General features: G+C 47.6%; 1 protein-coding gene across 1 annotated transcript in view; it reads left to right on the top strand.

Moving 5' to 3' along the window:
* The first annotated feature begins 725 nt into the window (after positions 1-725).
* Positions 726-27,697, top strand: part of RPF2 (ribosome production factor 2 homolog) — a 28,967-nt gene continuing 1,995 nt past the window's right edge. The window contains exons 1-7 of the mRNA XM_088460486.1: positions 726-917; positions 1,091-1,223; positions 5,071-5,108; positions 6,386-6,425; positions 14,539-14,620; positions 16,104-16,180; positions 25,565-25,664. Coding sequence (XP_088316612.1) covers positions 895-917; positions 1,091-1,223; positions 5,071-5,108; positions 6,386-6,425; positions 14,539-14,620; positions 16,104-16,180; positions 25,565-25,664 — 493 coding nt within the window. The 5' untranslated portion in view covers positions 726-894. The remainder of the gene's footprint in view (positions 918-1,090; positions 1,224-5,070; positions 5,109-6,385; positions 6,426-14,538; positions 14,621-16,103; positions 16,181-25,564; positions 25,665-27,697) is intronic.

The raw sequence follows: 27,697 nt of genomic DNA on the forward strand, positions 1-27,697 counted from the left end.
AGAATTACCACAGCTGTAAGCAGTGCTGCGCCGCTTTAGTGAACGTAACGGCACATGCACGGCACGGATTACAGCTGCGGTAAGGTAGAGTAGATAGGGAAAAGTATCTATTTCCTGAAAAGCTGTCATCGTAAAAATGACAGCTTTTCGGAATAGATACTGATGGAGAGGAGGAATGATTAATTCCTCTGGTAATTGGGTAGAACTCCATGGGAGTTCTAAACCTAATTATCTCCATCGAGTTCTTAGTTATGATGAATAGGCCCCTGGGTCATGGAAACAGATATTACGGACATGCATCACAGACACAGTGAACAATCACATTTTTTGGCACCTAAGTGTGGTTGTTATGGCAGTTTGGGCTGTCTGACTTGCTGGTACATGCACACAGACACCAGCTTCAATCATCCACATAGTAGAGCAGTGATGCCGCTCGCGGGGACAGCTAATTTCGCATCAACTGTCACCGCGCCAAAGCAATGATGAATTGCTCCGGATTCCGCAGAGAGTTAGATAGAATGTTAATTATCGGGGGTCCGTTTGCACCCCGATAATTGACATCATGAATGGGACCCGGATGGCTCCCGCAGTGCGCACTGCTTCCACACAGTGCATGTACCAGGAACCAGGTACACATTAGCTGGGGCCGGGAAAATTGATGAATTCCATCAGTTTCGCCACAAGCGGCGCCTCCAGCACCGCACGGGGAGACAACACGCAGCCCCGGCTTCCAGGAAGTCACAGTGGTTTCCAACATCCTCCTCTTGATGCTTCAGAAACTCTATGGTTCCGCATTGCCATTGACGCGTTGCCGTGCGCCATGACGTCATTGTTCGGCTCCGGAAGAGGGAACGCAGCTGCAGTGTAACACGTGTGTAGCGGGGGCTCTGTGCGATGGCGGAATTAGACCGAGTAGTGTGAGTATTGGGCACCTGGGGGCTTTATTTCTTTACCTGCTTAAATGTTACGTTCCCATCCCCGTGCGCGTCTGTCAGGCTGTCTCTTAGTACTGCGCACCGTATGGACCGGGTGACTGGCGGAAAGCAGCAGAATGGATGTTGTAGTAACGCACTCTTTTATTCTTCTATAGAAAACCGAAGACAAGGAGAGCAAAGAGATTTTTGGAGGACAGGCAGCCAAAACTAAGCGAGAATGACAAAAATGCTATGCTCATTAAAGGAGGGAACGCCAACAGCACTGTGACCCAGGCCCTGAAAGATCTGGTAGGTGTGTGTAAGATTGTGGCTAGGTCCCCTTCAGCTACAGGACGCTGATGCCATCAGTTTCTATCCATGTGGACATAGAGTGGGAATAGTGACCTGTGGCGAGTGAAGGGAACCACCATGTCTGAAGCGTGGCAAACGTACGCATTTCTACGTTTGGTGGCCAGGTACTACAGTTGAGACAAAATAACAGCTTTGTCAGGGCATGGAACCGCACTTCTGCCCTCACTCCGTGTCATGTTCGGGTCCTTTAGCTTAAGGGGAACTTGGATCAACTGTGTGTAAATCTGGCAGATTTGCGACTTTCACTAGTGTTGGTTTCTTTCTCGTATGAAAGTCACATGGGGTTTATTTGTATGACACTTTTCAGCTGCTTCATACTAATTTTCTTATGTATAAAGGTCTTAAGGGTCATTTATTCTTATTGGCGGAATTCGCAGCAATAAGGAATCTTTATCGCCAGGATGTACCATTGTGATTCGCAGGGACAGGGCCTCCGTGTGTGTGTCACGGTGATCAGTGAGAGTAATGTGATTGCGTTGCAATCACATTACTTCCTGCTTTGCCCGTTCAGCTGAGCTACTGTGCATGCACCGATGGACATTGGCACAAGCTGGAGCCACTTTCCTGAAGAAACTTGTGAATGTCGCCCCTAGGTACCATTGGCTAATGCCATTTGAAGATTGCATTAGTGGATACGGCTGAGCTCCGGAATGTTTTGCAGTTCGCAGCATAGTAATCCGTAGCACGGCAGCCCCTATTTTGCTGTTTGATATGGAGGGACTGAGAAACATATTTGCGATATCTGCTGCAGTCCCTCCATACTTTCTGGGGAAACTAAATATTTGCAGGTATCCCCTGAAAACGATGGAAATGCTGAAATATTTTCTTTATTAAATAGGCCCCTAAATAATAAATACTGCAACCACCATGTCAGTATCTTAATTTATAGGGATGCTTTCGGTAGACAGATGCATATAAGGAAGTTATTTTTGTCGCAGTATAAGGATGTTGGTGCGCTACAAATCATATTGTGACTCATAATATAAATATAATTGGTATTTTTATGTTTTAAAGGTCTAAAGCAGGGTATCCACTAAGCGATATATAAACGACAGCACAATTGCGACATCGCAATTGTGCTGTCGTTTGACAGCTGAGGGATGTGCTAGGACTGAACGTTCACTAGTTCAGTCCCGGCACATCCCTCATCCCCGCACATGCAGAACCTGACAAGATCTCAGGTTGACCTGCATGTACGGGCGATGTCAGAAGCGACCCGTGGGCACACGCATCGTGGGTCGCTTCTGTCCAAAACATCCCCGATGCATGCGTGATTTGCAAGCGATTGCACGATAACGACATCGTTATCAAGCGATTGCATGAGCACGACATTATTTGCAAGCGATTGCACGACATCGTTATCGTGCAATCGCTTAGTGGATACCCTGCTTTAGGTTAAGAAAATGTAGAATTATGCATATGTTTTGCGAAAAAAGGAATAGTTAGAAATATTACTTGGCATTTGACCTGCATGGGTCTTCATTTTATCACTATAGTTTAAAAATGATCTTTATTATTATACTACCGTGCTTGGCTGAGCATTTTCCTGCTCTGAAAATCTATGATAGTAGTTTCCATTTTAGGTAGATATAGATAATACTAAGCAAACTGGGTGTAGTGGATGTCAACCTATTTGCGCACAGCTGCTCAAGGAGTCCCTAATTCTGTTTGGATATCACCACATCCAATCGAAACATAATACATGTACAGAAGATTTTGAGATGAGCATACACAACCTGGGGCGCTTAAATATAACAAATCAGTAATACATTCCTTATATGATGTATTGTTCTTCATCTCGAGTCCTCTTTATATGATTCCTTGTCACAAAAAAGTCACTCTCCTTCGTGAGGCATCAGCCGTGTATATATAAAAGAGGGGGAAATGACTGTATATAAATAATCAAGATTCACGTCTCCAAGTTGACACCTCACGAAGGAGAGTGGCTTTTTTGTGACAAGGAATCATATAAAGAGGACTCCAGTTGAAGAACAATACATATAAGGAATGTATTTCTGATTTGTTATATTTAAGCGCCCAGGTTGTGTATTCTCTTTTTCAAAATCTTCTGTATAGATATCGATAATAATTTTTACATTCTTCCAGACTGAATATTGAACATATTTGGATGTCATACTGCAGCTTCTTGCTGCTGAGATGACAGTCTAAGGGGCGAATTCAGTTATCTGTGAAAAAGCGGCTTATCGTGTGAATGTATACTTATCGTGCAAACCTATTATTTTCGCAAATTAGTTTTCACCACCTCCTGAGCAGGTGGAAAATTCCTATTTCAAGCTAAAAATATCAGGACTTGGTTCATAACCTCCAGGAAACCTTCCTTATTGACTGGTTAGGCTAAAATATTTTTTTAATCAGTTTAATTTGGCCAATAATGACATTCCGTATCATCGGTCCAAAGTTTTCCAGAATTGATTCGAGGAGCATTCTGGAGAGTTCTGATGGTGTAGCCATCACGGTCGCCCGACATGAACCCAATTGAGCATTTATGGGACGTGGTGGAATGGTCCATTCGCACCCAAGATCTTGCACATACAAATATCAGGGAGCTGTGGGAAGCTATCCAGATTGCATGGGTCATCTAAGAGGTAGAGAGCTGTTAGGGACATCCACCTCAGGTGCAAAAAGGTAGAGAGATAAAGTATAAACCGATCAACTCCTGTAATTTTACAGGTTGTGTTTGAAAAATGACAGGAGCTGATTGGTTGGTACTTTATCTCTCTCCAAGCTTTGATAAATCTCCATGGTCAGGTGAGATGACTGCATGTGTGCTGCCATAATGCAAGACATTCGTTGACACAGTGCATACAGGTCATACTGGCTACTTTAGCTATTACTAATTGTTGATAAAATATAGTATGCTTGAGGAGAAGTACAAAACAGAAATTGTCAAAAGGTTGACAATGTAGATGTTCATAATGTCGACCGGTATGATGATGACATTGTAAAAATGTTGACAGTCAATATGTCGACATTCTGCGACAGTCGACGGTGAAATGTCGACATTGTCAGAATGTGAACATTAATGTTAGGCTGGTGGTGCTTCTAGGGGTTAGGGAAGAAATACTCACATGACTCCCGGAAGCTGTGCTGGACCATGGGTATTGACATTTCATCACTGTCTACATGATGAATGTTGACATGCCTCACCTGTACAAAATACAGCATGGCTTGGCATCCTTTGGCATAATATTGTTTACTTTGGTCGATAGGCCCAAAGGATGGCTGAGCTGCTACAATCCACTTCAAATTTTATTTTGTATCTGTGTCTCTGTAATCTGTAATTTTGTAAAGACAGGATTCAAACTCTAGCTGGTCTAACCAGGCCACTAGCAATTTATTGACGTCATTCATAGGGGAGAAAGATACTATATACTGCTACAGTTGTACTTATAATGCATGATGGTTGATATTGTTTTCTGCCGTTATCATTGCACACTGTTGTATTATCACAGTAGGCTACACTGCTCTAACCAAGAGCAAATAGATTATATAAAGCAATGTCTGAATGCCTGCAAGAATTTTCAATTTCTTGGGTCACAACGGTAAAACATAAAATACAGCTTAGATATTGAAGATTGAAATGACTATTACGATATTTCGGTTAGGCTTAGTGAACATTGTTACATAGACAGAGTTTTGAGTTATGCATTGATTATACAGACATGTTAATACAGAATGTTTTTTTTTAAATCTTATATGGATACAAAAGCCTGATTTTTGCATTAGATATTTTTAACTGCTTTTATTCTTTATTTTTTTTTAGTATGCTTTGAAAAAACCGTTCTCTGTGCTGTATAAAAAGTAAGTAACACTTTGTATAGTAGATGTATTTTTTAACATTCATTTGGAATTTTTTTTTTAATTAAATATATGAAGCATGGGTGCAAGTTTTCCATCCACAGCTTTATTTACCACACTCATAGGATATGTGACCCGTAGGCTTTTTATCACTGCAAAATTTCAAACCATTGTTAGAAAAAGGGCACATTCAGAAAGCGCAAGTTCCTGTTAGAGCCTCTCATGATCATCTTTGGGAGCTTGATGCTTTCCAAGCTAATGCTCAGATCTCTTCATGTAACACCTTCCCCTAGTTTAAAATTAAAAAAAAAAAAATAACAAAAAAAATTGAAATAACCACTATTGGAATGAATGTGAAACACGACATGCGCCCAAACAGCATTTTCCCTAACAGAAACAAATGCTGCTCATGAACACATGTCTACATTTTGCTGAGTGTTTGCAAGCAACATATATATATAAACTATCACTAAAATGCAGCTGTGACATCAGCATATGTTATAGATAATTAGCTATTCACACAGTGTTGGCATGTCTTGATAGACCAGTTATACTAAACTAATCTGATTAGTTTTGATTTGTTCCAAATTGGGTCTTATAATGCAGTGGGTGCGATATTTTATGGTATCACATGCTTATTTTTATATAAGATGAGAAAGATTGGATAAGGGGGGGAAAATAAATTGGTAAATTCCTGGCTTAAGGATAAAAAAATATTATAATATTGGGTAGTGTCCTATAAGTTTACAACAAAATATTTTTACTGAAATGCATATAACACATTTACAACAACTATACAGTGACTTATCTATAATGGGTGCAGGATGTGCAATTCAAAAGGGCCCCTGGGTTCAGTGGGACCCACACCGCACACCCTGCAACAATGTTCTTCATACTTACCTCTCCAGAGTCCCTCAGTGCTGCACAAATCACCAGGAATATAGTGCAGCAATTTTATAATGTGTAATAGAAAAATCCCTGGGGAAATGGCCGCCTAGCCATTTTCCTGGAGACCTGTACATGCGAAGTAAACTCTAGCACAGCCCAGAGTCTACTTCCTTGCGCCGCCGACTAGAGATTAGGAGGCCTGAACGGAGACTTCATACGAGACTCTCTCCTCTCAATATACCCCTGCAACTATAGCTGAGCAAACCGCAGTTATAGGTGGCTTATAGGATTCTGGTGAGCAAATGAAACAATTATTTTTCTGCTGTGAATATTCTTTTTATGTAGTTTCCGTTTGTTTCCATAATCTGATTATTTTCTGTGCATTTGTTCAGGAAAAATATGACACGGCCTTTCGAAGATCAGACTTCACTGGTAAGTATAAATGTTGTGTATAGTTACTTTTCTGGTTTCTAGGTCCGTGTGGTGCACATCTACTGAGCTATTTTTGGTGCCATTTTTAAAAGACTATGATAAAGTTCTATATTTACCTTGGTGTGTTTTTGTGTGTGGTGGCATGAATAATCCTGAATGGCTCTGCTGTCACACGCAGTGGGAGCCCGAGCTCCTACAGCTGTAATGGATGGTAACAGCATAGAGAAGATGATACTGGATCTCACGGCAGTCCGTGGCTCTGCAGAGCTGTGGTCTGCCTGATCTCCAGTTGCAGCCGTATACACAGTAAGGGGGAGGACGGGGGGTCTGGTCAGAAATAGTGGAACAGATAGGAGAAGAAAAAAAGACTTGAATCCTTAACTGACTGGTCCAAAATGCTAGTAGTATTTAATGGTTTGTGAACAAGTAAGGAAAACTGGGGAGGGGAGGAATGAGTAAGTAAGCACATAGTATAACAGTATAATAATGGAAATCCTGAGGCGGACAGTTCTATACCGTTACTGATAAATGCTTCCCAGTATGGTCGGCCCAAGCTAATTAATGTCCAGTAAAATCACTAGTTTTCCCTAGTGTTCAAGATAATTAAGTGTTGGGCTGTCATATTACACCATAATGCAACTGAACCTTGTGACACATCAGAGAAGTGAATCTTAGTTTCTGTGCTATACTAATAACATTTTAACTTCTCGGATGAACACTTGTTAAGTTTAACACTCATTTTCTACTTCAGGGTCCATAGGGTATCCACAGGATACCTTGGGTATAGGTGATGACGTCAGGCATCGGGCACCATAGAGTTAAAGTTTTCAGCCTCCTAGGATGCACTAGGGTCCCCCTCCTATACCCCGCCCCCGAGCCAAGGCATTTCAGTTTCGTTTTGTGCCGGCCGGAGTCGGATGCACCTGCTAGAGGGGGCTTAGAAGAGCCCCTGAAGTTTTCTTCATGCAGCTGTGGCTGCACATCTGGAAGTACAGCATGGACAGTCAATACTGACGTCCATGCTGTCTTCCCTACACCCCGCCGGTACCAGAACGCCGGTACCGATCCGGGGATGCTGGTAAGCATCTGGGGTCACAGCTAGCGGTGACCCCAGATGTTTTGGACCATGGCCGGATCTAAGGGGGACAACAGGTAAGCAGCAGGGGTCCCGGGTGGGACCCTGCTGAACATGGTCCGAAGTACCCAGGCAGGGGGCTCCCTGGGAACTGGCTGCAGCGTGGAGCCAGGTATTAACCTGCGCTTCCACTAACCCCCTGGGACAGCGGGCCGCGGCATAGCGGTAGCTCTGCGGCGTCCCAGGGGTTAAATGCATGCCAGGGGAGCGCGCCTTCCCTGTCTCACAGCCGGCGCCTCCCCCGCTGCACACAGCCCTCTCTGCACACGCCGACTGGCCCTGTGGCAGCGCTCCTCCCCCAGGCCAGCCTCCTCTATTCTCCTCGGTGGCCATCTTCTGTAACGCATGGTGAACGCTGCTGGAAGCCTAAGATCGGAGGCATCGTGGTCTGGGTCCCCCCGCATACCTATCTTCCGCTTGGTCAGGTCTGTGTATGCAGCGCTGTGTCCTACCAGACTCTGTGTCTGTGTAGTTGAGTATCAGCGCGGATAGTGCAGGATTTATTTTTTTGTGCATTGTATGTGACTGCTAGCGCTGCTGCCTGTACTTTTAATTTCTTACTGTCAGCCTTATCACTGCCCCTGTTCTTTCTGCTAAAGCCCTTGCGGTGCGGTGCTTGCAGGGTGGTCTCTCGCTATACTCACAAGTATTGGTGAGAGGGGTCACATACTTTCCATCATGTCTGAGAGTGACTTTCCTCTCCAGCTTCAGTGTACTACGTGTAAAGTACCTATAGCGGAGGGGGAGGGTAGCGCGGAGGGGCTATGCCGGCAGTGTTATTTATTGGCGCGGCCAATTGCTGTCACAGCACCGGTACAGGAGCCGCCCTGGGCTTGTTTCGCCAAGGCACTTACAACCCTGGTGGGCCAGTTAGCTCCGCAGCCTGCGTTTTCACAGATGGGACTGTCCCAGCAGTCAGTGGTGTCGTCACTCATGCAGGGTTTCCCGAGGCAGTTGATGGTACCCCACAGTCTCCCTATTTCCCCTCCCCTGGTCTCTCAGGAGCCTGCGTGGGTTAATTCCCTGACTAGTTCTGTACAGCACTTGTCGGATGTGTTACAAGGGGAGTCTGTGTTGCGGCCACATAAGCGGCCGGTGGCGTCTGTCTGCTACTTATGAGGATGACGACGTGACGTCTGATGATGGGGAGATTCTGGATCTTTCGGACCAGGAACCTCTCCGTACTAAGGAGGCGGACGCTAGGTCCAAGGTGTATATTCCTGGACTTATTCGGGCAGTCCGCACAGCTTTGGTGATTGAGGACGAAGATCCTCCGGTGTCCAAATCTAAATATGCCTTTTTTAAGGATATTAAGGGTGACGCCACAGTGTTTCCTCTTTCGGGTCAGTTGGTGGACCATTTAGAGGAGGCGTGGAAACAGCCTGGCAAACGATACCAGCCGCAGAGGCGTTTGGCGGTGGCTTATCCGTTCGCGGATAATTATTTTTCTAAGTGGGAATCCCCTCCACAGGTGGATTCTCATGTGACACGCCTAGTCCGTAGTGCCACATTACCCATGCCATCCGTGTCTTCCCTAAAGGATGCTACGGACCGCAAGGTGGAGATCTGCCTAAAGTGCGTTTATTCCCTTGGGGGGGGGGGGGGGGGCAGCTAGGCCGGCTATGGCCATTTGTTGGGTTGCCAGAGCTATGGAGCGCTGGGCTGACACTTTGGAGGCGTCCTTCGATTCCGACTGTTCGGCTGAACAGACGGAGTAGATCGGCAATCTCCGGGATTTGGCCACTTATATCAACGAAACGGCCTTAGATATCAGTCCCCTGGCGTCTCTGATTTCTTCGGCAGCTGTAGCTGCTCGTCGCACCTTATGGTTGCGGTCTTGGAAGGCGGACGCTAATTCCAAAAAGGGCTTGGAAGCGTTGCCTTTTAATGGAGAAGTTCTATTTGGTCCGGACCTGGACAAAATTGTAGCCACACTGGCGGCAGCCAAGTCGGCATGTCTCCCGTCTGCTGCAGTTCCTTCTAGTTCAGGTACGTCGTCCTTTCGGCCCTATAGCGCCGAGGGTAGGCCTAAAGCACAATCCTTTCCCAGACAGGCTGGCCCCAAAAAATCGGCCAAGCCCCGGAAGCAGGCCTGGAGTACCAGGCGTCCGGCCCCTAAGCCAGATGACAAGCCTGCGGCCTGACGGTCCGGGCCTCCCTTTGGGGGTTCCCGAAGTGGGAGGCCGCCTGCTGCAGTTCGCCCGGTGTTGGTCAGTCACCACGACAGACACTTGTTTTCTCGAGGTGGTTTCTCACGGGTACGCCCTCTCCTTCCGGCACAGACCCCCGTCTCGATTCTTCACCACGGGTCTGCCATCAGACCGGAACAAAGCCTTGGAACTGCGGAAGGTCTTGCACACTATGCTCCAGGCTGGCGTTATAGTGCCTGTTCCATTCTCCCAGAGGGGCCAGGGTTTCTATTCCAATCTCTTTTTGGTGCAGAAACCCAATGGGTCGTATCGTCCGATTCTCAACCTCAAAGCTCTCAACAAGTCTTTGCGGGTGCCGAAGTTTCGGATGGAGACCCTGCGGTCCATCATTCTGGCGCTGGAACCTGGGGACCACATGGTGTCGTTGGACATACAGGACGCTTACCTGCATGTCTCTATTCTTTTACGTCATCAACAGTTCCTCAGGTTTGCAATCCGCAACGACCACTTTCAGTTCCGGGCGTTGCCTTTTGGCCTGGCGACAGCACCACGTGTTTTCACCAAGGTGATGGCGGTCATGGTGGCTTTCCTGCGGCTGCAGGGCATCCGCATGTTACCGTACTTGGACGACCTTCTCTTGGTGGCAGGATCTCCAGAGCTCCTTCTACGCCACTTGGACCTGACCATTGCGGTACTGCAACGGCACGGCTGGTTAACAAACTAGCAGAAGTCCACCCTGATCCCGTCTCAGCGGATTCTGCACCTCTGAGCCTTATTGGACTCCGGACAGCAAAGGATCTTTGTGACTGGGGAAAAGATCTCTGCCTTGCAGTTGAGGGTGCGCAGTTGTCTGCAGAGCCGCTGGGTGTCTCTGCACTCGGCGATGAGGTTACTGGGTTCAATGGTGTCGGTATTCGACATGGTGGAATATGCCCAGTTTCACTCCAGACCTCTGCAGCACCTGATCCTGTCCAAATGGAATGGACTGCCTCAGTCTCTAAAATTCAGACGATGGTGCTCACTCCGGAGGTTCGCCTGTCCCTAGCCTGCTGGTTGCAGACGACCCATCTCAACAAGGGTCGTCCGTTCTGGGTGGCGAATTGGGTCCTGTTGACAACGGACGCCAGTCTTCGGGGCTGGGGAGCAGTCTCGGGTCCACACTTGTTCCAGGGCAGGTGGACTCAGGCAGAAACAGAGCTTCCAATAAACATTTTGGAGCTCCGCGCGGTGTTCAATGCTCTCCAGCAGGCACATCGGGTTCTCCAAGGTCACCCAGTGCAGGTCCAGTCGGACAACGCTACCACCGTGGCCTACATAAATCGGCAGGGAGGAACCCGAAGTTGGGCGGCTCTCGTAGAGGTGTCCCGAATCCTGGTATGGGCGGAGCGCAATCTCCCGGCCATATCAGCAATATTCATCCCGGGAGTGCTAAACTGGGAGGCGGACTTTCTCAGTCGCCAGGACGTTCATCCGGGGGAATGGTCCCTGCACCCGGACGTTTTTCAACTACTGGTGGACAGGTGGGGTCTTCCAGAGATCGACCTCATGGCGTCCCGGCACAACAACAAGTTGCCGGTGTACGGGTCTTGCACAAGAGACGAAAAGGCGTCTCTGGTGGATGCTCTGTCCGTCCGGTGGACGTTCCGGTTTCCGGTTCGCTTTTGTTTCCTCCGTTTTCCTTTCTTCCGCGGGTAATCCGGAAATTCAAACAGGAAGGAGGGACGCTTCTGTTGATAGCTTCCGCTTGGCCCAGACGGCACTGGTTCTCAGACCTTCAGGGTCTGTCCGTGGACAGTCCTCTGCGGTTACCGCTACGACCGGACCATCTGTCACAGGGTCCCTGTCTTCACCCGGACCTGACTCGGCTGTCTTTGACGGCGTGGCTGTTGAGACGGCCATGTTAAGGTCCAGGGGCTTTTCCAGCTCTGTAGTGCGAACCATGCTAAGAGCTCGGAAACCGTCTTCCGCGAGAATATACCATCGTGTGTGGCATACGTTCTTCCAGTGGTGTCGACCCAGAGGTTATGCACCTTGGGAATTTCGTCTGTCTAGAGTGCTAGCCTTCCTACAAGCGGGACTGGACCATGGGCTTCGCCTTGCTTCTTTAAAGGTGCAGGTTTCTGCCCTGTCTGTCTGGTTCCATCGTAGGATTGCTACAATCCCTGATGTGCGTACCTTTATGCAAGGTGTTCTGCAAATTCAGATGCCTTTTGTTCCACCTGTGGCGCCTTGGGACTTGGCTGTGGTCCTGAGGGCTCTCCAGGGACCGCCGTTTGAACCACTGGGCTCAGTGGATCTTAAATGGCTAACAGCTAAGACTGTTTTCCTTCTGGCCATCGCTTCGGCCAGATGTTTCTGATTTAGGGGCTCTCTCTTGTAGACCCCCTTTCTTGATTTTTCATGGGAACAGGGCAGTGCTGCGCACTCGTCCTGAATTTCTTCCCAAAGTCGTTTCCCGGTTTCATATTAACGAAGAAATTGTTGTGCCGACTTTTAACTCACCTGTTCTTTCAGTGGGTGAGGCCACTTTGGATGTTGTGCGGGCCTTAAGGACTTATGTTGACCGCACTTCTTCATTTAGGCAGTCGGGCGCCTTGTTTGTCCTCTATGGCTTCCGTAAAAAGGGTTGGCCTGCTTCAAAACAAACTTTGGCAGCTTGGATCCGTATGGCCATTTCAGAAGCTTATCTTCATGAGGGCCTGCCGGTTCCATCCTCTGTGAGGGCTCATTCCACTAGGTCTGTGGGTCCTTCGTGGGCAGCCCGATGTGGTGCCTCTGCAGTCCAGATCTGCAAGGCTGCCAAGTGGTCCTCGGTCCATACATTTGTGAGGTATTACACGTTTGACACCTTTGCCTCTCAGGATGCTTCCTTTGGGCGGCGGATTCTCCTTTCAGCACAGGAGCGTCCCCACCCTTGAAGGATACTGCTTTGGGACATCCCCAAGGTATCCTGTGGATACCCTATGGACCCTGAAGTAGAAAATATGAGATATGGTAAGAACTTACCCTTGTTATCTCTATTTCTACGAAGTCCATAGGGTTCCACAGGACTCCCGCCCTGTGGCACCTGTGCTGCAGATGGGCTTTACTCTGGTCACCGGTTTTTCCGTCTCCCTCTGGTGAGAATGTAATTCTTGTGTGTGTCCAGATCTTTTTTCTCTCTCTTCCTTCTCCTCCTCCGGCCTATGGCTTGGTACGTAACTGAGATGCCTTGGCTCGGGGGCATGGTATAGGAGGGGGACCCTAGTGCATCCTGGGAGGCTGAAAACTTAACTCTATGGTGCCCGATGCCTGACGTCATCACCTATACCCAAGGTATCCTGTGGAACCCTATGGACTTCGTAGAAATAGAGATAACAAGGGTAAGTTCTTACCATATCTCCTATTTTCTAATTAGTAGATGGCATAGCATACCAATCAGCAATAAAGGTGGCAATGAGGAAAAATGTGTGTGTATAAAAATGCAAAAAAGTGTATTACATGTTAGTAGCCATACAATCCATAAGGCAGCAAAATACAGGCATATAGGCATAGTACTTATCACAGCCAGACGTGTGTGAGTGATCAGCTAGTGGCCCAACAGCCTTTTCGGTGTGACCACCCAGCTTCCTCAAGGGCACAAAGCATAATAAAAGGGCTACCTTTATAATGGAGACAGGTGGTGCCTCAGTCACATGAAAGCATTTAGCAACATCATCCATTCCGGCCACCAGTACCCCGAAGTCCTCACAAGAGAAATAAGTCTGGTCTGTGTGTCTGTTCTATCCTATCTATCCTGTTGGTTCATTGGGAGTCATAGTGGGCATGAAATGAATATCTTCATGGTAAGTTGAGACAGGTTCATAGTAAAAAGCAAAATACTGCGGCAGTTATAGATAATGTTTAGGATATAATTCATAAAAGGGCAGCATCCAGACAAGACTGGTAAAAAGTGTGGCCGTATTTTTTAAGCAACAATCATATAAAAGGCAGCACTGGGTTGATGTTGCCTTTTTAAATGATTGTTGCTTTAAAAATATGGGCAAACTCGCTGGAGTTTCGCCAGAACCTACGTGTTGCAGTCTATTACTTATAACCAAAGTCTTAAGGTGCATATCCAGTAAACGATTAAAATGAGCGATTGAACAAATAAGACATCGTTATCGTTCAGTAGCTCATTAATTAATTGTTCATAAATCGTGCAGTAAAATGTTGAAAACAACCAGCCATATGCACTCCTGCTGGTCGTTTTCGACATCTATCATCACCTGGACATGCAGGCCAACCTGCCGATATCGACAAGTTGAGCATGTTCGGGGATGAGGGAGGGTGCCTGCACTGACCAACATATCGTTCAGTGTGGGCACATTATCCACTGCACAGAGTGATGATCGATTGTATGATTACAATGTTGTAATCGTACAGTTGTTCCACTCTCGTTTAGTGGTGCTTGAGTATTTTTTTGACATATCCATCAGATATGGTGTGGTGTGAAGATAAGAGGTTTCCTTATTCTATCTGCAAAACATTATACATTTAAATGACAGATCTATAATACCTCTAATAAATCTAACTTAAATATCAAATTTTTCGTAAAAGTGTATTCTTATATAACCTAACCTTTATATATAACAACCTTTTGTAACTAAAGACATTAAACCCCAATTATGGCCCGCCACAGTACCATTGGCTACTTGCTTATTTGTAAGATCTGTATTCAAATTGTTTAAAAATGTAATGTAATTTAATTTAATTGCATCTTGCCAGAAGTTTGAGTTTTAGGATGGTGTCAATTATTGCTTCTATAAAGTTTAAAACTGTTTTCCTCCTGCTTTTTATGTGCTTATAGGAATTTTTCTCAAAGAAATCTGACTGCTCTTTGTTTGTGTTTGGTTCCCATAATAAGAAACGTCCAAATAACTTGATCTTTGGTAAGTTTGTTGGATTATGCACATTTTTTCCTCTGTTATTAAGATGCTAAAAAATGGTTTCCAAATTAATTTGCATGAGAAAATATAGGCAGATTTCACAGGTCATACTTCTTTGTAGTGTATCCTAATATATCTCATCCATTGCCATACACAAACAGGTGTCCGTACTAATATCAGGGATCATCCCATACTTAAAACAAAAAAAAAAAAAAAATTGCCCCAGCATACTCCATGAACCCACAAAAGATACCTGCATCTTACAGGTTTGTCCTCAAACACGTAGCATCTATACGCCATATCGCGCAAGATGCCGACATGACTGAGACACTTTAAGAGAAGTAGCATACCATATTTATCTTTAAACTTTGCATCTTCTACGCATGGTACAATCTTGGCGTGAGGAAAGCCGCAGCTGTTTGCATCGGAGCCCTTTTTGCACATTTTCAGATTCAGTCGCACACAGATGTACAAATGTAGCGCATCTAATTAATCAATGTAAGCTTGCAAAGTAGTCTTTTTGCTACATTTTTATTTATACGCATAAGACGCATATTTTAAGTGAAAAAGGAGTTCGGCGTGGCCGAGTTATTTGGGACCTGGCACGCCAAGAGGGTCTATATGGTGCAACTGTAACCAGAGTGTTAAAGGACACATTTGTACATAATAAAATGCAGAGGACTCTGTTATGCACACTTGCAAATACATGATAAGCTGCCAGCCACGACAAGACATCTCTGTTCAGGTAGTCCTACACTACATGATAATAGCACCACTTTGGGTCATATATTCCTGTGTTTCTAAATTGAGAGCCAACTCACATGGAGTCACTGCAAGATCCTCCAATATGGTACCACAAGGATCAGCATTCCCTCAAGCTACTGATCCCATACTTGGCTCATGGAGGTTGCTCATAATCCATTTATTGGCCTATCACAGTTGAATGTAAGGGAGGGGTTAATGTTACATCTGTTTTTTTGCACCGTAGTTAACGTGAACCTTTGTAGGTAGCAGTGTTCCCATTATACCATTCTTTGACTCTCTTTAGTGGCAATACTTTCACATTTGTCTTACTATACATACATAGACAAAGAAATTCAAAGCCGTAGGAAAACCCGGGCATGTGAAGCCTTCTGAGCACATTTTATTTTAAAAGTATTCAGTTTGTATTCTCTTTAATTTGTTATTCCTACAACAAAATTCCATGAATTGCTGCTAGGATTATTAGTGTATTGTAGCAAAACCCATTGCTGTTGCTATCAGGAAATCATCTGTGTACTTTAATTAATGGTTTCCAGGCAGCTGGCTGTACCTGGTCATTTGTATCCATATAGTGGATCTTTTATCAACCAGAATAGACTGTTAAATGTCAGTTTGTAGTTGGACGTTGATCAGTTACACAACAGCTAAACGTTTATGTAATTGCACAGCTGGGGGAAACACTGTTACCATATACTCATCTTGGCTAATTCTGTTTGCCTACTAGGTCGGATGTTTGATTTTCACCTACTGGATATGATTGAGCTAGGTGTGGAGAAGTATGTTTCCTTAAAGGAGATTAAGGTACAGTCCAGTGGTTTGTTCATGTTATGTTTGTTTTGGTTGGGCACCTTACTATTGCTACAGCCGATGTGCATTTTCTCTGCAACAGTTTCTTGCTTTACAAAAAAGAAATATTATTCTATGAATAAAAACCAGCTAGTTGTGAACACCTTATTTTGGAACCCACTGCTGTCTCATACTGTGGTGATGCACTTTACCAATATATCGCATAGTTTGCTAGTTACTAGAAAATAAATACAAATATACATGATAGTTTTAACACTGCGATTCTTTCACTAGAATCTGTGACTATTTAATCTTCTCTTGGGCTACTTTTCTATTCTAGCTGTATTTATTGATAAACTATCTGTGCATGTATCACTAAACATTGCAGCGACTGGACACACGCAGCGCTCCCCATGTTGCTCCAGTGTAAGTTGTGTTTAGCAACATGGGGGACATTTTAAAGTGACTTAGCACAGCGTTTATTATCTCTAGAGAGAAGTACATCTATTGTTCATACTGTACCTAGGACTCTCAGTGATCGCGCTGAGCAAAAAAAATTGTGGGTCCCAGGGATCCCTCACAAAATTGGGGTCCTATGCCACAGTTTCTGGGTCCCATCACATATTATGGGGGATGCAGGCAGCAGTTGGGACAGTGCTGGGATCAGGTAGCAGCTTGGGCAGTGCTGGGGTTACAAAGTATTTGGGATAGAGCTGAGGTTAGAGGCAGGGAGAAGCTCGGGTAGAGCTGAAGGTAAGGGGGTAAGTGCAGACAGCAGTTGGGATAGTGCTGGGGGAGCAAGGAGGTGCTTAGAGGTAGGTAGTACTGGGGGTAGGGAGGGGGTAAGGGTAGATAGCTGCTGGGGCAGTACTAGGGGAAAGGAGGGGGTTAGAGGCAGACAGTGCTAGGGAACGGGGTAAGGGTTAATAGCAGCTATGGCAGTACTGGGGAGCAAGGAGGGTGTTGGGGCAGTGCTGGGGGTAGGGAGGTTGTCAGGATAGAAGCTGAGGCAGTACTGGGGAAAGGGAGGGGGTCAAGGGAAGATAGCAGTTGGGTTGCTGCTAGATCCCTAGTTGGAGAAAAGACCTCTCTGACGTTGCAACCACGTGACCGCTTTGACAGTTCCGGACTGCTCCAATGTTACCGTCCACATGGGCATAGAGGGGGAATATATTTGTGTGGCGAGCCACCGTGCCCGAAGCGTGGTGAGCGTAGCAAGCCCACGCGGGGACACTTTTGGCCCTATGTTCGGATCCTTGCCCCTCCCCCTCTGGTCGCAGGTTACGTGGGTGTGACGTCAGAGGCCCTTTGCAGCACCCAAATTTTAGACCGAACCTTAGCAGTTGGGGCAGTGATTAACACCTTCCTCCTGCTGTGAGCTCCCAGCCAGGTCACTGTTGTCTGTTTCTAGCTTGAGCTATAGCCCTAGTGTGTCCCTCAGCAGCCAGTTGTAGACCTCAAGCTCCTTCCTGAACCGGGCAGTGTCCACCTCCCTGGCCTTCTGTGTTGACCGCCACAGGTGGACTTCCAAGTTACAGATGGTTATTCGCAATGGTGCCATTTGTCCAGTCATAATACACTTTCACCACAGCAGCACGTGAACAGTTCACAAAGTTTGCTGCTTCAGAAATACTGCCACCCTTGTCCCGAAAGCCAATAATCATTTTGCAATTCTGATCGCCCCTTTTACCCATGACTGCAACGAGTGATATGTGTGCAGACAGCCTATTGCTCACCTTATATATTCACCAAGCCAGCACACGGCACATCATGGCTACGCACTGCCGGCATCAAATGTTTCTGGGTCCATAGGGGTCCACAGGGTGACCTTGGGGTATAGCTGGATCTTGGATCCTCGGGCACCACGGAGTTGAAGCTTTCAGCTGCTCCCAGGATGCACTTGGGTCCAACCTCCCCTATACCCCGCCCCCGAGCCACAGGCACCTCAGTTTTAGATGGTGCCCGGCCGGAGTCGGGTCACCCTGCGGGGTGGGCTGCAGGAGCAGCCCCCTAAAGCTTTTAATTTTTTATTTAACTTAGTTAAATTTATTTATTTTTTACTACAGTTTTTTCTCCAGAGCGGCAGCGCTGGGCTGTCTGTACAGACGCCAGCACTGAACTGGGGATCGCGTCGGGGGACTCCAGAGTCTGTACTAGCCGGACTCTGGCTTCCCCCGGGACTGCTGCCGGAAGACGCCGGGGAGATCAGGTAAGCCGCGCACCGCTGATTAGCGGCGGTGCGCGGGTTCCTTTCAAATGCAGTCCCATGCCCCCGGTCTAGGGGACAGACCGGGGGCGCTAGCGGTGGCGGCGGGCCCCCCCCTCCAGCGGAGGCATACCCCGCCAGACCACCAGGGTTAATATCGCGGCAAGCAGGATGCCGGCAACCCGGGGGTTAATATGCTAACCAGGGGAGGAAGCCTTCCCTGTCTAGCGGCTCCTCCCCTCAGCTCAGCGCGCCTTTCAGCTCGTAGTCTGGCGTCGCTGAGCTGCAGATTACTCAGCCACTCCTCCTCTGAGGTCTCCAGCAGCCATTTTCTCTGTGGCAGTGCGGATACTGTCAGGGAGCACGCGGACCGGTCCCCCTGTGTACCTCTCCCCCGACAAGGACAGTGTACACAGCGCTATAGCCCTCCCAGACACTGAATCTGGGAGGTTGATTGTAGTGGAAAGGTGCAGTGAGTATATCTTCCTGCATGGTATGTGACTTTTGCTAGTGCTGCCTGTCTGTGTCTTTTTTCTACTTACTGTCAGCCTATACCTATTCCTTTCCTTCTCCTACAAGCCCTACAGGTGTGCGGGGGAAGCGTGTTTCTACTGACCTCACCTATATAGATCACGTATTTGTGAGGTCCGTCACATACAGTTGTGTGCTACACGGTGCCATATTGTGGGCTGTTGTCCAGCACACGGGTGAGTGCGCACGTTTTCTTCCAACGTCATGTCCGAGGAGGAGATTGAGCACTCCGGGGCTCCGGTATTGTTCTCCTGCAGGCGCTGTTCTGCAGGAGTGGATAGGGAGGATTTGTCACAGGACGGCCTGTGCGGACGGTGCCAGGCGCTCCCTGGTATGTCTAAATCTCCCATGTCGCAGGAGCCACCATGGGCGATGTTTTCCCAGGTGCTGGTGTCCATCGCGGACCGTCTGTCGGTCCCGACTGCCGCCCCTACTAGGGCGTTGCCCCAGCCTGCCATCCCCCATTGCTCGGTTGTCCCACAATTTTTGCAGACTCCCCCGGGGTCTCAGCCTGTTGGTCCCTATGCGGGGTTGCCAATGTATATTCAGTCCACCCCTGTGGCACAGCAGGCTGTGGTGCCGTTTCAGGCTCCTGTGGCGACTCCTCCACCCTGGGTGGATGCGCTTTCCCAGACTGTCCAAGATCTGGCGGCAACATCTTCGGCTTTTCAGTCGATGTTGCGCAGTGACGTGCCCTCCAGGGCGTCTAAACGCTCAGTCATGGCGCAGGCTGCGCATCTTCTGGATTCTGAGGGGTCCTCGGATGATGGTGAGGTGCAGGATGACTCAGCCTCAGATGCCTCAGTCCAGGAGGTAGACACTAAGTCTTCCATCAATGTGCGGGCTCTGGTTAAGGCGGTGCGGGCCATTCTTCTGAATGAGGATGAGGCACCCGCTCCCAAGTCGAGGTATCCTAGTTTTAAAAGAGCTAAGGTTACTTCTGCAGCGTTCCCCTTGTCTGATCAGTTGACTGATCACATGGTGGTGGCCTGGCAGACACCCAGTAAGCGTTTCCTGCCACAGAAACGCTTGGCGTCCAATTATCCATTCCCGGAGGCGCATTGTAAGAAATGGGAAACTCCGCCTGCAGTCGATTCCCATGTAACACGCCTCATCAGGAGTGCTACTTTGCCATTGCCGTCTATATCCTCGCTGAAGGATCCTACGGACAGGAAGGTGGAGACTTGTTTAAAGTCTATTTATTCTCTCTCAGGGGCGGTAGCCCGGCCGTCCATGGCCATCTCCTGGGTGGCCAAGGCCATTAAGGGGTGGGCCAACGCCTTGGAGGACGCGTTTACGGATGAAGCTCCGGACGTCCAGAGGGCGTTGTTAGGACAGATGATAGATGCCACCTCCTACATTGGAGAAGCATCTTTGGATGCTAGCCTGTTGACCTCTAGGGTTTCGGCGGCAGCAGTGTCTGCTCGTAGATCCTTGTGGTTGCGGTCTTGGAGAGCAGACGCGGATTCAATTAAAGGCTTGGAGGCCTTACCTTTTAATGGAGAATTACTATTTGGTCCGGACCTGGACAAAATAGTAGATACCCTGGCGAAATCCAAGTCAGCCTTCCTCCCTTCAGCTACTACACCTGCTAAGGTCCGGAGCTCGGCCTTTCGTTCCTTTCGGGTTCAGAGCAAGGCAAAGGGGCAGTCCGCACCCAAGACCGCCTCAAAGCCAAAGAAGCAAGCCTGGAGTGCTAGGCGCCCTTCTTCCAAGCCAGAAGATAAGCCTTCTGCGTGATGGGACGGGCCTCCCTCTGGGGGACCCCAGAGTGGGAGGCCGACTTCAATTCGCCCAGTGCTGGCACAATACCACCACGGATGCCTGGGTGCGAGAAGTGGTCTCCCAGGGGTATGCCCTGTCTTTTCGGCACAGGCCGCCTGGCCAGTTTTTTTGCACAAGTCCTTCTCAGGACAAAACCAAGGCCTTCCAGGTTCAGGAAGCCATAGAGGCCTTGCTGACGGCGGGGGTCATTATACCCGTACCACAGTCTCAACGTGGGATGGGGTATTACTCTACGCTGTTTCTGGTGCAGAAACCCAATGGCTCTCATCGCCCCATCCTCAATTTGAAGTCCCTGAACAGGTTTCTCAGGGTTCCCAAATTCAGGATGGAAACTTTGCGTTCCATCATACTGGCGATGGAACCGGGGGATTATATGGTCTCCCTGGATATCCTGGACGCCTACCTCCATGTGCCTATAGCAACATCGCACCAACAGTTTCTGCGGTTTGCTATTCTCCACAACCACTACCAATTCAGGGCTCTACCCTTTGGTCTCTCCACGGCACCAAGGGTATTTACCAAGGTGATGGCGGTCATGGCGGCTCACCTTCGGAGCCAGGGGATACGGTTGCTACCGTATCTAGACGACCTCCTCTTGCTGGCAAGCTCCCCGGAGGTACTGATCCAGCATCTCCACCTGACGGTCGCTTGTCTACAGGCGCACGGCTGGTTGATCAACTGGAAGAAGTCCTCCCTCATCCCATCACAGCGGATGGTTCATTTGGGGGCCCTGCTGGACTCTCGTCAGCAACGGATTTTTCTGACTCCAGAGAAGGTCTCCTCCTTACAGCTGCGGATTCACGGCTGTCTGAGCAGTGGCAGAGTGTCGGTGCACTCAGCGATGAGAGTTTTGGGGTCCATGGTGTCGGCATTCGACATGGTGGAGTTTGCCCAGTTCCATTCCAGGCCCCTGCAGGGGCTGATTCTTTCGGAATGGAACGGATTGCCGCACAGGATCCGCTCTCAGATGCTGGTGTTGTCCTCGGAGGTGCGTCTGTCCCTAGCCTGGTGGCTGCAGACAGCTCATCTCCTAGAGGGGCGCCCCTTTTGGATCCCGGAATGGGTTCTGCTCACGACAGATGCCAGTCTCCGGGGTTGGGGGGCGGTGACGGGCTCCTTGTCACTTCAGGGTCGTTGGTCGGCGGAGGAAGCGATTCTTCCCATCAACATCCTGGAACTGAGGGCAGTATACAGAGCCCTGCAGTCGTCCGGCACCGCTCTTCACGGAAGGGCCGTTCAGGTGCAGTCAGACAACGCCACCACGGTGGCGTACATCAATCACCAGGGAGGGACTCGCAGTCGAACTGCGATGTCGGAGGTGTCCCGCGTCCTGGCTTGGGCGGAGCGCTATCTTCCAGCTCTCTCGGCAGTTTTCAACCCAGGAGTCCTCAATTGGGAGGCAGACTTCCTCAGCTGTTACGACGTGCATCCCAGGGAATGGTCGCTTCATCCAGAGGTATTCCAACTACTCGTGGACAAGTGGGGGCTGCCAGAGCTGGACCTGATGGCGTCCCATCACAATCACAAGCTGCCCGTGTACGGGTCAAGGACAAGGGACGCAGGCGCAAGTCTGATAGATGCGCTGTCGGTGAGATGGCTGTTTCAACTGGCTTACTTGTTCCCTCCGATATCTCTGCTGCCTCGGGTCCTACGCAAGTTCAAACAGGACGGAGGCACACTGATCCTGGTGGCCCCAGCGTGACTCAGAAGGCCGTGGTACTCCGATCTGCGGAGCTTGTCCATCGATGCTCCGTTCCTCCTACCTCAACGGCGGGACCTGTTGTCTCAGGGGCCCTGTCTTCACCCGGATCTGGGTCGACTATCTTTGACGGCGTGGCTCTTGAGACAGCCGTCCTGAGGTCTCGGGGCTTTTCTAGCTCCGTTATTACCACCATGCTGAGGGCGCGCAAGCCTGCTTCCGCGAGGATCTATCACAGAGTGTGGCACACTTACTTTCAGTGGTGCGAGGCCAGAAAATATGATCCCCAGGTGTTCCGGGTTTCGCGTATTTTGGCTTTCCTTCAGTCGGGTTTGGACTTAGGATTACGTCTTTCCTCACTGAAGGTGCACGTGTCTGCTCTGTCGGTGTGGTTCCAGCGCAGGATCGCTGCTATGCCGGACGTACACACCTTTTTCCAGGGAGTTTTAAGAATCCAGCCTCCCTTTGTGCCTCCTGTGGCCCCGTGGGATTTGGCGGTGGTTCTTTGGGCCTTACAGGGTCCGCCTTTTGAGCCCTTGGAGTCAGTGGAGCTCAAGTGGCTAACTTTTAAGACTGTTTTCCTCTTGGCAATTGCTTCTGCCAGGAGGGTTTCAGATTTGGGGGCGCTTTCTTGTCGTCCCCCTTTTCTGATTTTTCATCAGGACAGAGCGGTGCTTCGCACTCGTCCTGATTTCCTGCCTAATGTGGTTTCCAGGTTCCACATTAATCAGGAAATTGTTGTACCAGCCTTTCAGTCACCTGATCTTTCGGCTGGGGAGACTTCCTTAGACGTTGTAAGGGCACTCCAGGTTTATGTGGACCGGACTAGTTCTGTGAGGAAGTCGGATTCTTTGTTTATCCTCTTTGGTTTTCACAAGAGGGGTTGGCCTGCCAACAAACAGACTCTAGCCCGTTGGCTTCGTTCTGTTATTATTGAGGCTTATATGCAGGAGGGGTTTACCTGTTCCAGCCTCTGTTGAGGCTCATTCCACTCGGTCTGTGGGTCCCTCTTGGGCTGCTAGACGTGGCGCCTCTGCTGTTCAGCTCTGTAAGGCGGCCACCTGGTCTTCCATTCAGACCTTTTTGAGGTTCTATGCGTTTGACACCTTTGCCTCTCAGGATGCATCCTTTGGGCGCCGGGTTCTCCTATCAGCACAGGAGCGTCCCCGCCCTTAGTTGGACTGCTTTGGGACATCCCCAAGGTCGCCCTGTGGACCCCTATGGACCCTGAAGTAGAAAACAAGAGATATGGTAAGAACTTACCTTTGTTATCTCTGTTTCTACGAAGTCCATAGGGTCCACAGGGCACCCACCCTGACGCACCTGGCTTCATATGGGCTGTGTGACTGGTCACCGGTTTTCCGTCTCCCATTTCTGTGAGTATGGTTCTTGTGTGTTCCAGTCTTCCTTCTCTCTGTTTCGTCTCCTCCTCCGGCCTGGGCTGCTTACCAACTGAGGTGCCTGTGGCTCGGGGGCGGGGTATAGGGGAGGTTGGACCCAAGTGCATCCTGGGAGCAGCTGAAAGCTTTAACTCCGTGGTGCCCGAGGATCCAGGATCCAGCTATACTCCAAGGTCACCCTGTGGACCCTATGGACTTCGTAGAAACAGAGATAACAAAGGTAAGTTCTTACCATATCTCTTGTTATCATAATGTGATTCAACTGTGTATTATGGATCACCAGCTATTGGGCAACATGTAACCCTTTGTTTATTAAGTGTATTTATTTTAATAACCAGCCTGGTGACCTGTGTATGTGATGTGTATGTCCAGCTGCAGGGTTCATTTATTTGTCTGAAAAGTTGCCATGTGAGGGGGAGGCTGGCAGATTTTTGTATAGCCCATTAGGACTGCCAGCTAATGATCCAAGAGACAGATACTGTTAAAATTATGAGTTTTTATACTTTCTGGACTTGTCCTTCTCACCATCATGAGGTTGGCCTAGGTGTGTCACCCCCTCATATGAGTGACAGCATGCTCTGGACAAAGGGCTATAAACCCTAATTAGCATCTGCACAAGCCAGTAAGCCAGCAGAAGGAAGGCTGTGTGACTGCCCAGGCAGGCATAAAATACAATTTAGAACTCTAAACCTTTGTATAATTCTTGGGAGCCAATCTGACATTGGCAATTGCTCCATCTTCTTGCATCTCCCCGCAAACAAATTCATGTAAGTGAGATTGTTCTAATAATTTTTTTCCTTTTTGTTAGGCAAATAATTTTCTAAGTCTATCTTTGTATGTCATTCTTATTAATTGTTTTGTATATACTTTAAGTATTTTGACTATCTTTCTCACATTAAACTTAATTTAATGAGATTGGTCTCTGTGATTCTTATCTGGTCCATTTTGCCTTTGGATTCGGCTAATCTATTCTACGTATCTGTAATATAGGTTATTTAGGAATGATAAATGAGACTTAATTGAAGTTGTAGGGAGGATTTATTACTTCTTATTTGGAGTGAGTAGCTCCTGAAACAACCCCCTACCCCAACCTCCCTTTTTGTAGCCTAACTCTCCCTGTTAGTGCCTAACCCTGTTACGCTCCCTAACCCCCTCCGGGGCTAGTGCTAAGGGCACCCCGGAATTACCACGTTCCGGCTGGTGTCCCGGTATCTGGATTAAGATGGGCATCCGGTATTTCTACGCCTATCTAAGTCTCTTGTCGGGATTCCGATGTCTGTATTAATAATTTAAGATTATCTTTTTGTGTCTCTGTTCTTCGTATAAAGCAAGAGTCTGATTGGTGCATTGCTAAATGGCTTTTTCTTTGTAATGCAGAGCTTGTTACACAACCATCATTTTGCTTTATGTTGCTTGTTACACAACCATCATTTTGCTTTTTCACACTTACGCAGTCTTCTCTAGCATTCTCTCCCAAAAAATTTCCCAGCCTGGTTGCATTAAGAAGTAGCCGGGTTGGGGCAGTGTAATACGTTGCAATAATAAAAAATGCACTATCCATCTACCTTTTCTGCTATGTTTCAAGGTCCAAACCGCATGCTTGTCCAGTAACGTAAGTGCAGTGCAAATCTGATTTTGCTTCTCAGACCAGTGGAGCACTATAGTGGTGTGTGCCATGTTAAAAAAAAAAAAAAAAAAAAGCCGGGAGGAGCAGCACTGTGAAAGAGATCCTGGGAGAACACTGCTTGTGTCTACATTTGCCCTGGTTTGCTTTACAGAACTGCAAGTGTCCTGAGGGAACCAAGCCTCTACTGATATTTGCCGGTGATGCCTTTGAAATAAGTGAGGATCACAGACGACTGAAAAGCCTACTGATAGGTAATAAACTGTTGATTGAATTTTAGATGGCAGTTTACCAGAACTGTTGAAATTGTAACCTTGAATTGCAACCTGTACCCTCTTATATTAGCTATTCACATTGTAAAACCATATCAGGGTTAGAACTTCGTTAAAGCAGGCCATACACTTTAAGATTATCTTTGCAGCTATCCAACTGGTTGGCTGATTGAAAGACTGTCATTTGATCCCACACATTGCCAGATTTTCAAGCCAAATAGTTGGATGGTTGGAATTATAATCTTAAAGTGTATGACCAGCTATAGCAGCATAGTTAAAGGGACATGATCACTTCAGCATCCAATGATCATAGCCTTCTAAAGATTGTAATTGCTCTACCAACAGACTTTTGCCAATAGTGGTCTCATGTGCAGAAGCCAGTAGGGCGAAAGGCAACATCAGCTTATATATGCATGTGAACCATCATCTGAGAGCCACATATTTTATAACTTCTGCCTAGTCAATTTTGACATCTCTAGCTGTCACAGAAATACGTTCTCCAGCCATACCAGATAAGCCATCAGTTTCCTAACTGTTTCACAGCATACTGCACCCAGGCTATAATTTTATTTTGTTTTTTTGCTGTGTAAAATTACTCTCAAAATTAGAAGCTATGTGCGGGAAAAGTAAGTACACCCATACTCCTTCTGAATCAATAAATTAGGTAATTAGAGAGATGCTGCAAATTAAGTGCAGTTCATTATATGATTATCTGCAAGTGCCGCAGTTTGGTTTGGAGCATTTTGTTTTGCGGTAATACCATGTCGAGGAGAGGCATAAAAGTCCGGGATTACAATGAGAGTTCCACTGAATATTTGGAAAAAAAGATTTAGAGAGATCTCAAATAAAGCTGGATACTAAGTGTATAGCTTGAGCCATAAATTGTTTGCTACTTAATAAATATATACACTGTTTATGCAGACATTTCGACATTTAGAACCGTAAAAAACAATTTGTTAACTTATAAGACAGCGTAATGTGTAACCCAGAAAAGATTTCCTGGACTACATAAGCAAGCTGTATACTGCTAAGACATGTGTAATACGATATCAGGAGATTTGTTGCAGACCCGGGTTGTGCACTAACTCTGTCTGCTCTGTCACAGATGCGTGTTTCACCGCTAGTGGCAACAACAATAAAACACACACAAAGGTTTCTATAGGACTCATGTTACAGTTCATTACTTGATCAGAAAAAAACATTTAACAAGCTTCAAGGAAGTCTTGGCACAAGAGAATCCCTTCTTTCCAAATAAAGCAGTAATGTCCTGCCTACATTTGTGAAACCCAAGACTTTATTTTCACAAGAACTATAAACCACCCATCAAGTGAGCACGCAGGTGTTCTGATTTGGGGGTTGTGTCTCAGCTACAGGACCTGGATGCATCACAGTGACCTAGGGCCTGATTCATCAAGGAACGCAGATGTGAACGCACGCAGTCACACTACAAAAGTATGCTAATCCATTGCGATCGCAATGCAGTCTCATCACAACATAAGGGCGCGCACTTTACCTTACACACATGCGTAATGTTTAGCAGGTCTGTGAAAATTATCAGTACAATCGAGTACCATCGCAGTTTCACACACCCTTGCACAGGCCCTGACCTTACTCAGAAATTGCAAACTTCAGCACACACTATGAGGCCTCATGCTGCATAGGGCATTGCAGTGGCTAATTTATGCACGCCCATGCAACGGCGTTCAAACGCACTGGCACGCCTGCGTACGGCTGCAGAAAAAAAAATATATAAAACAAAATGTTCTCCACCGAAAAGAAAACAAACACACACATTGGCCCCCACAGAAAAAATAACCAGCTGAGAAGGCTCACTGCTGTCCCTGTCCCTCATTGGCTGGGGTTGCTCACTCACACTCAGTGACTGAGCACACAGTGCAGAGCTGGGAGCAGTGTGCAGGTGTGCGTGCAACACAATGTCACGCCGCCGCGTCTCTATAGGTCATGGCCCGGCGCATCTGAACCTTCCTGAAGAGCCCAGCAGTACAAGTCAGCTC

Source organism: Taudactylus pleione, unplaced genomic scaffold (genome assembly GCF_031769625.1).
Source record: "Taudactylus pleione unplaced genomic scaffold, aTauple2 ptg000046l, whole genome shotgun sequence".
Taxonomy (NCBI): Eukaryota; Metazoa; Chordata; class Amphibia; order Anura; family Myobatrachidae; genus Taudactylus; species Taudactylus pleione.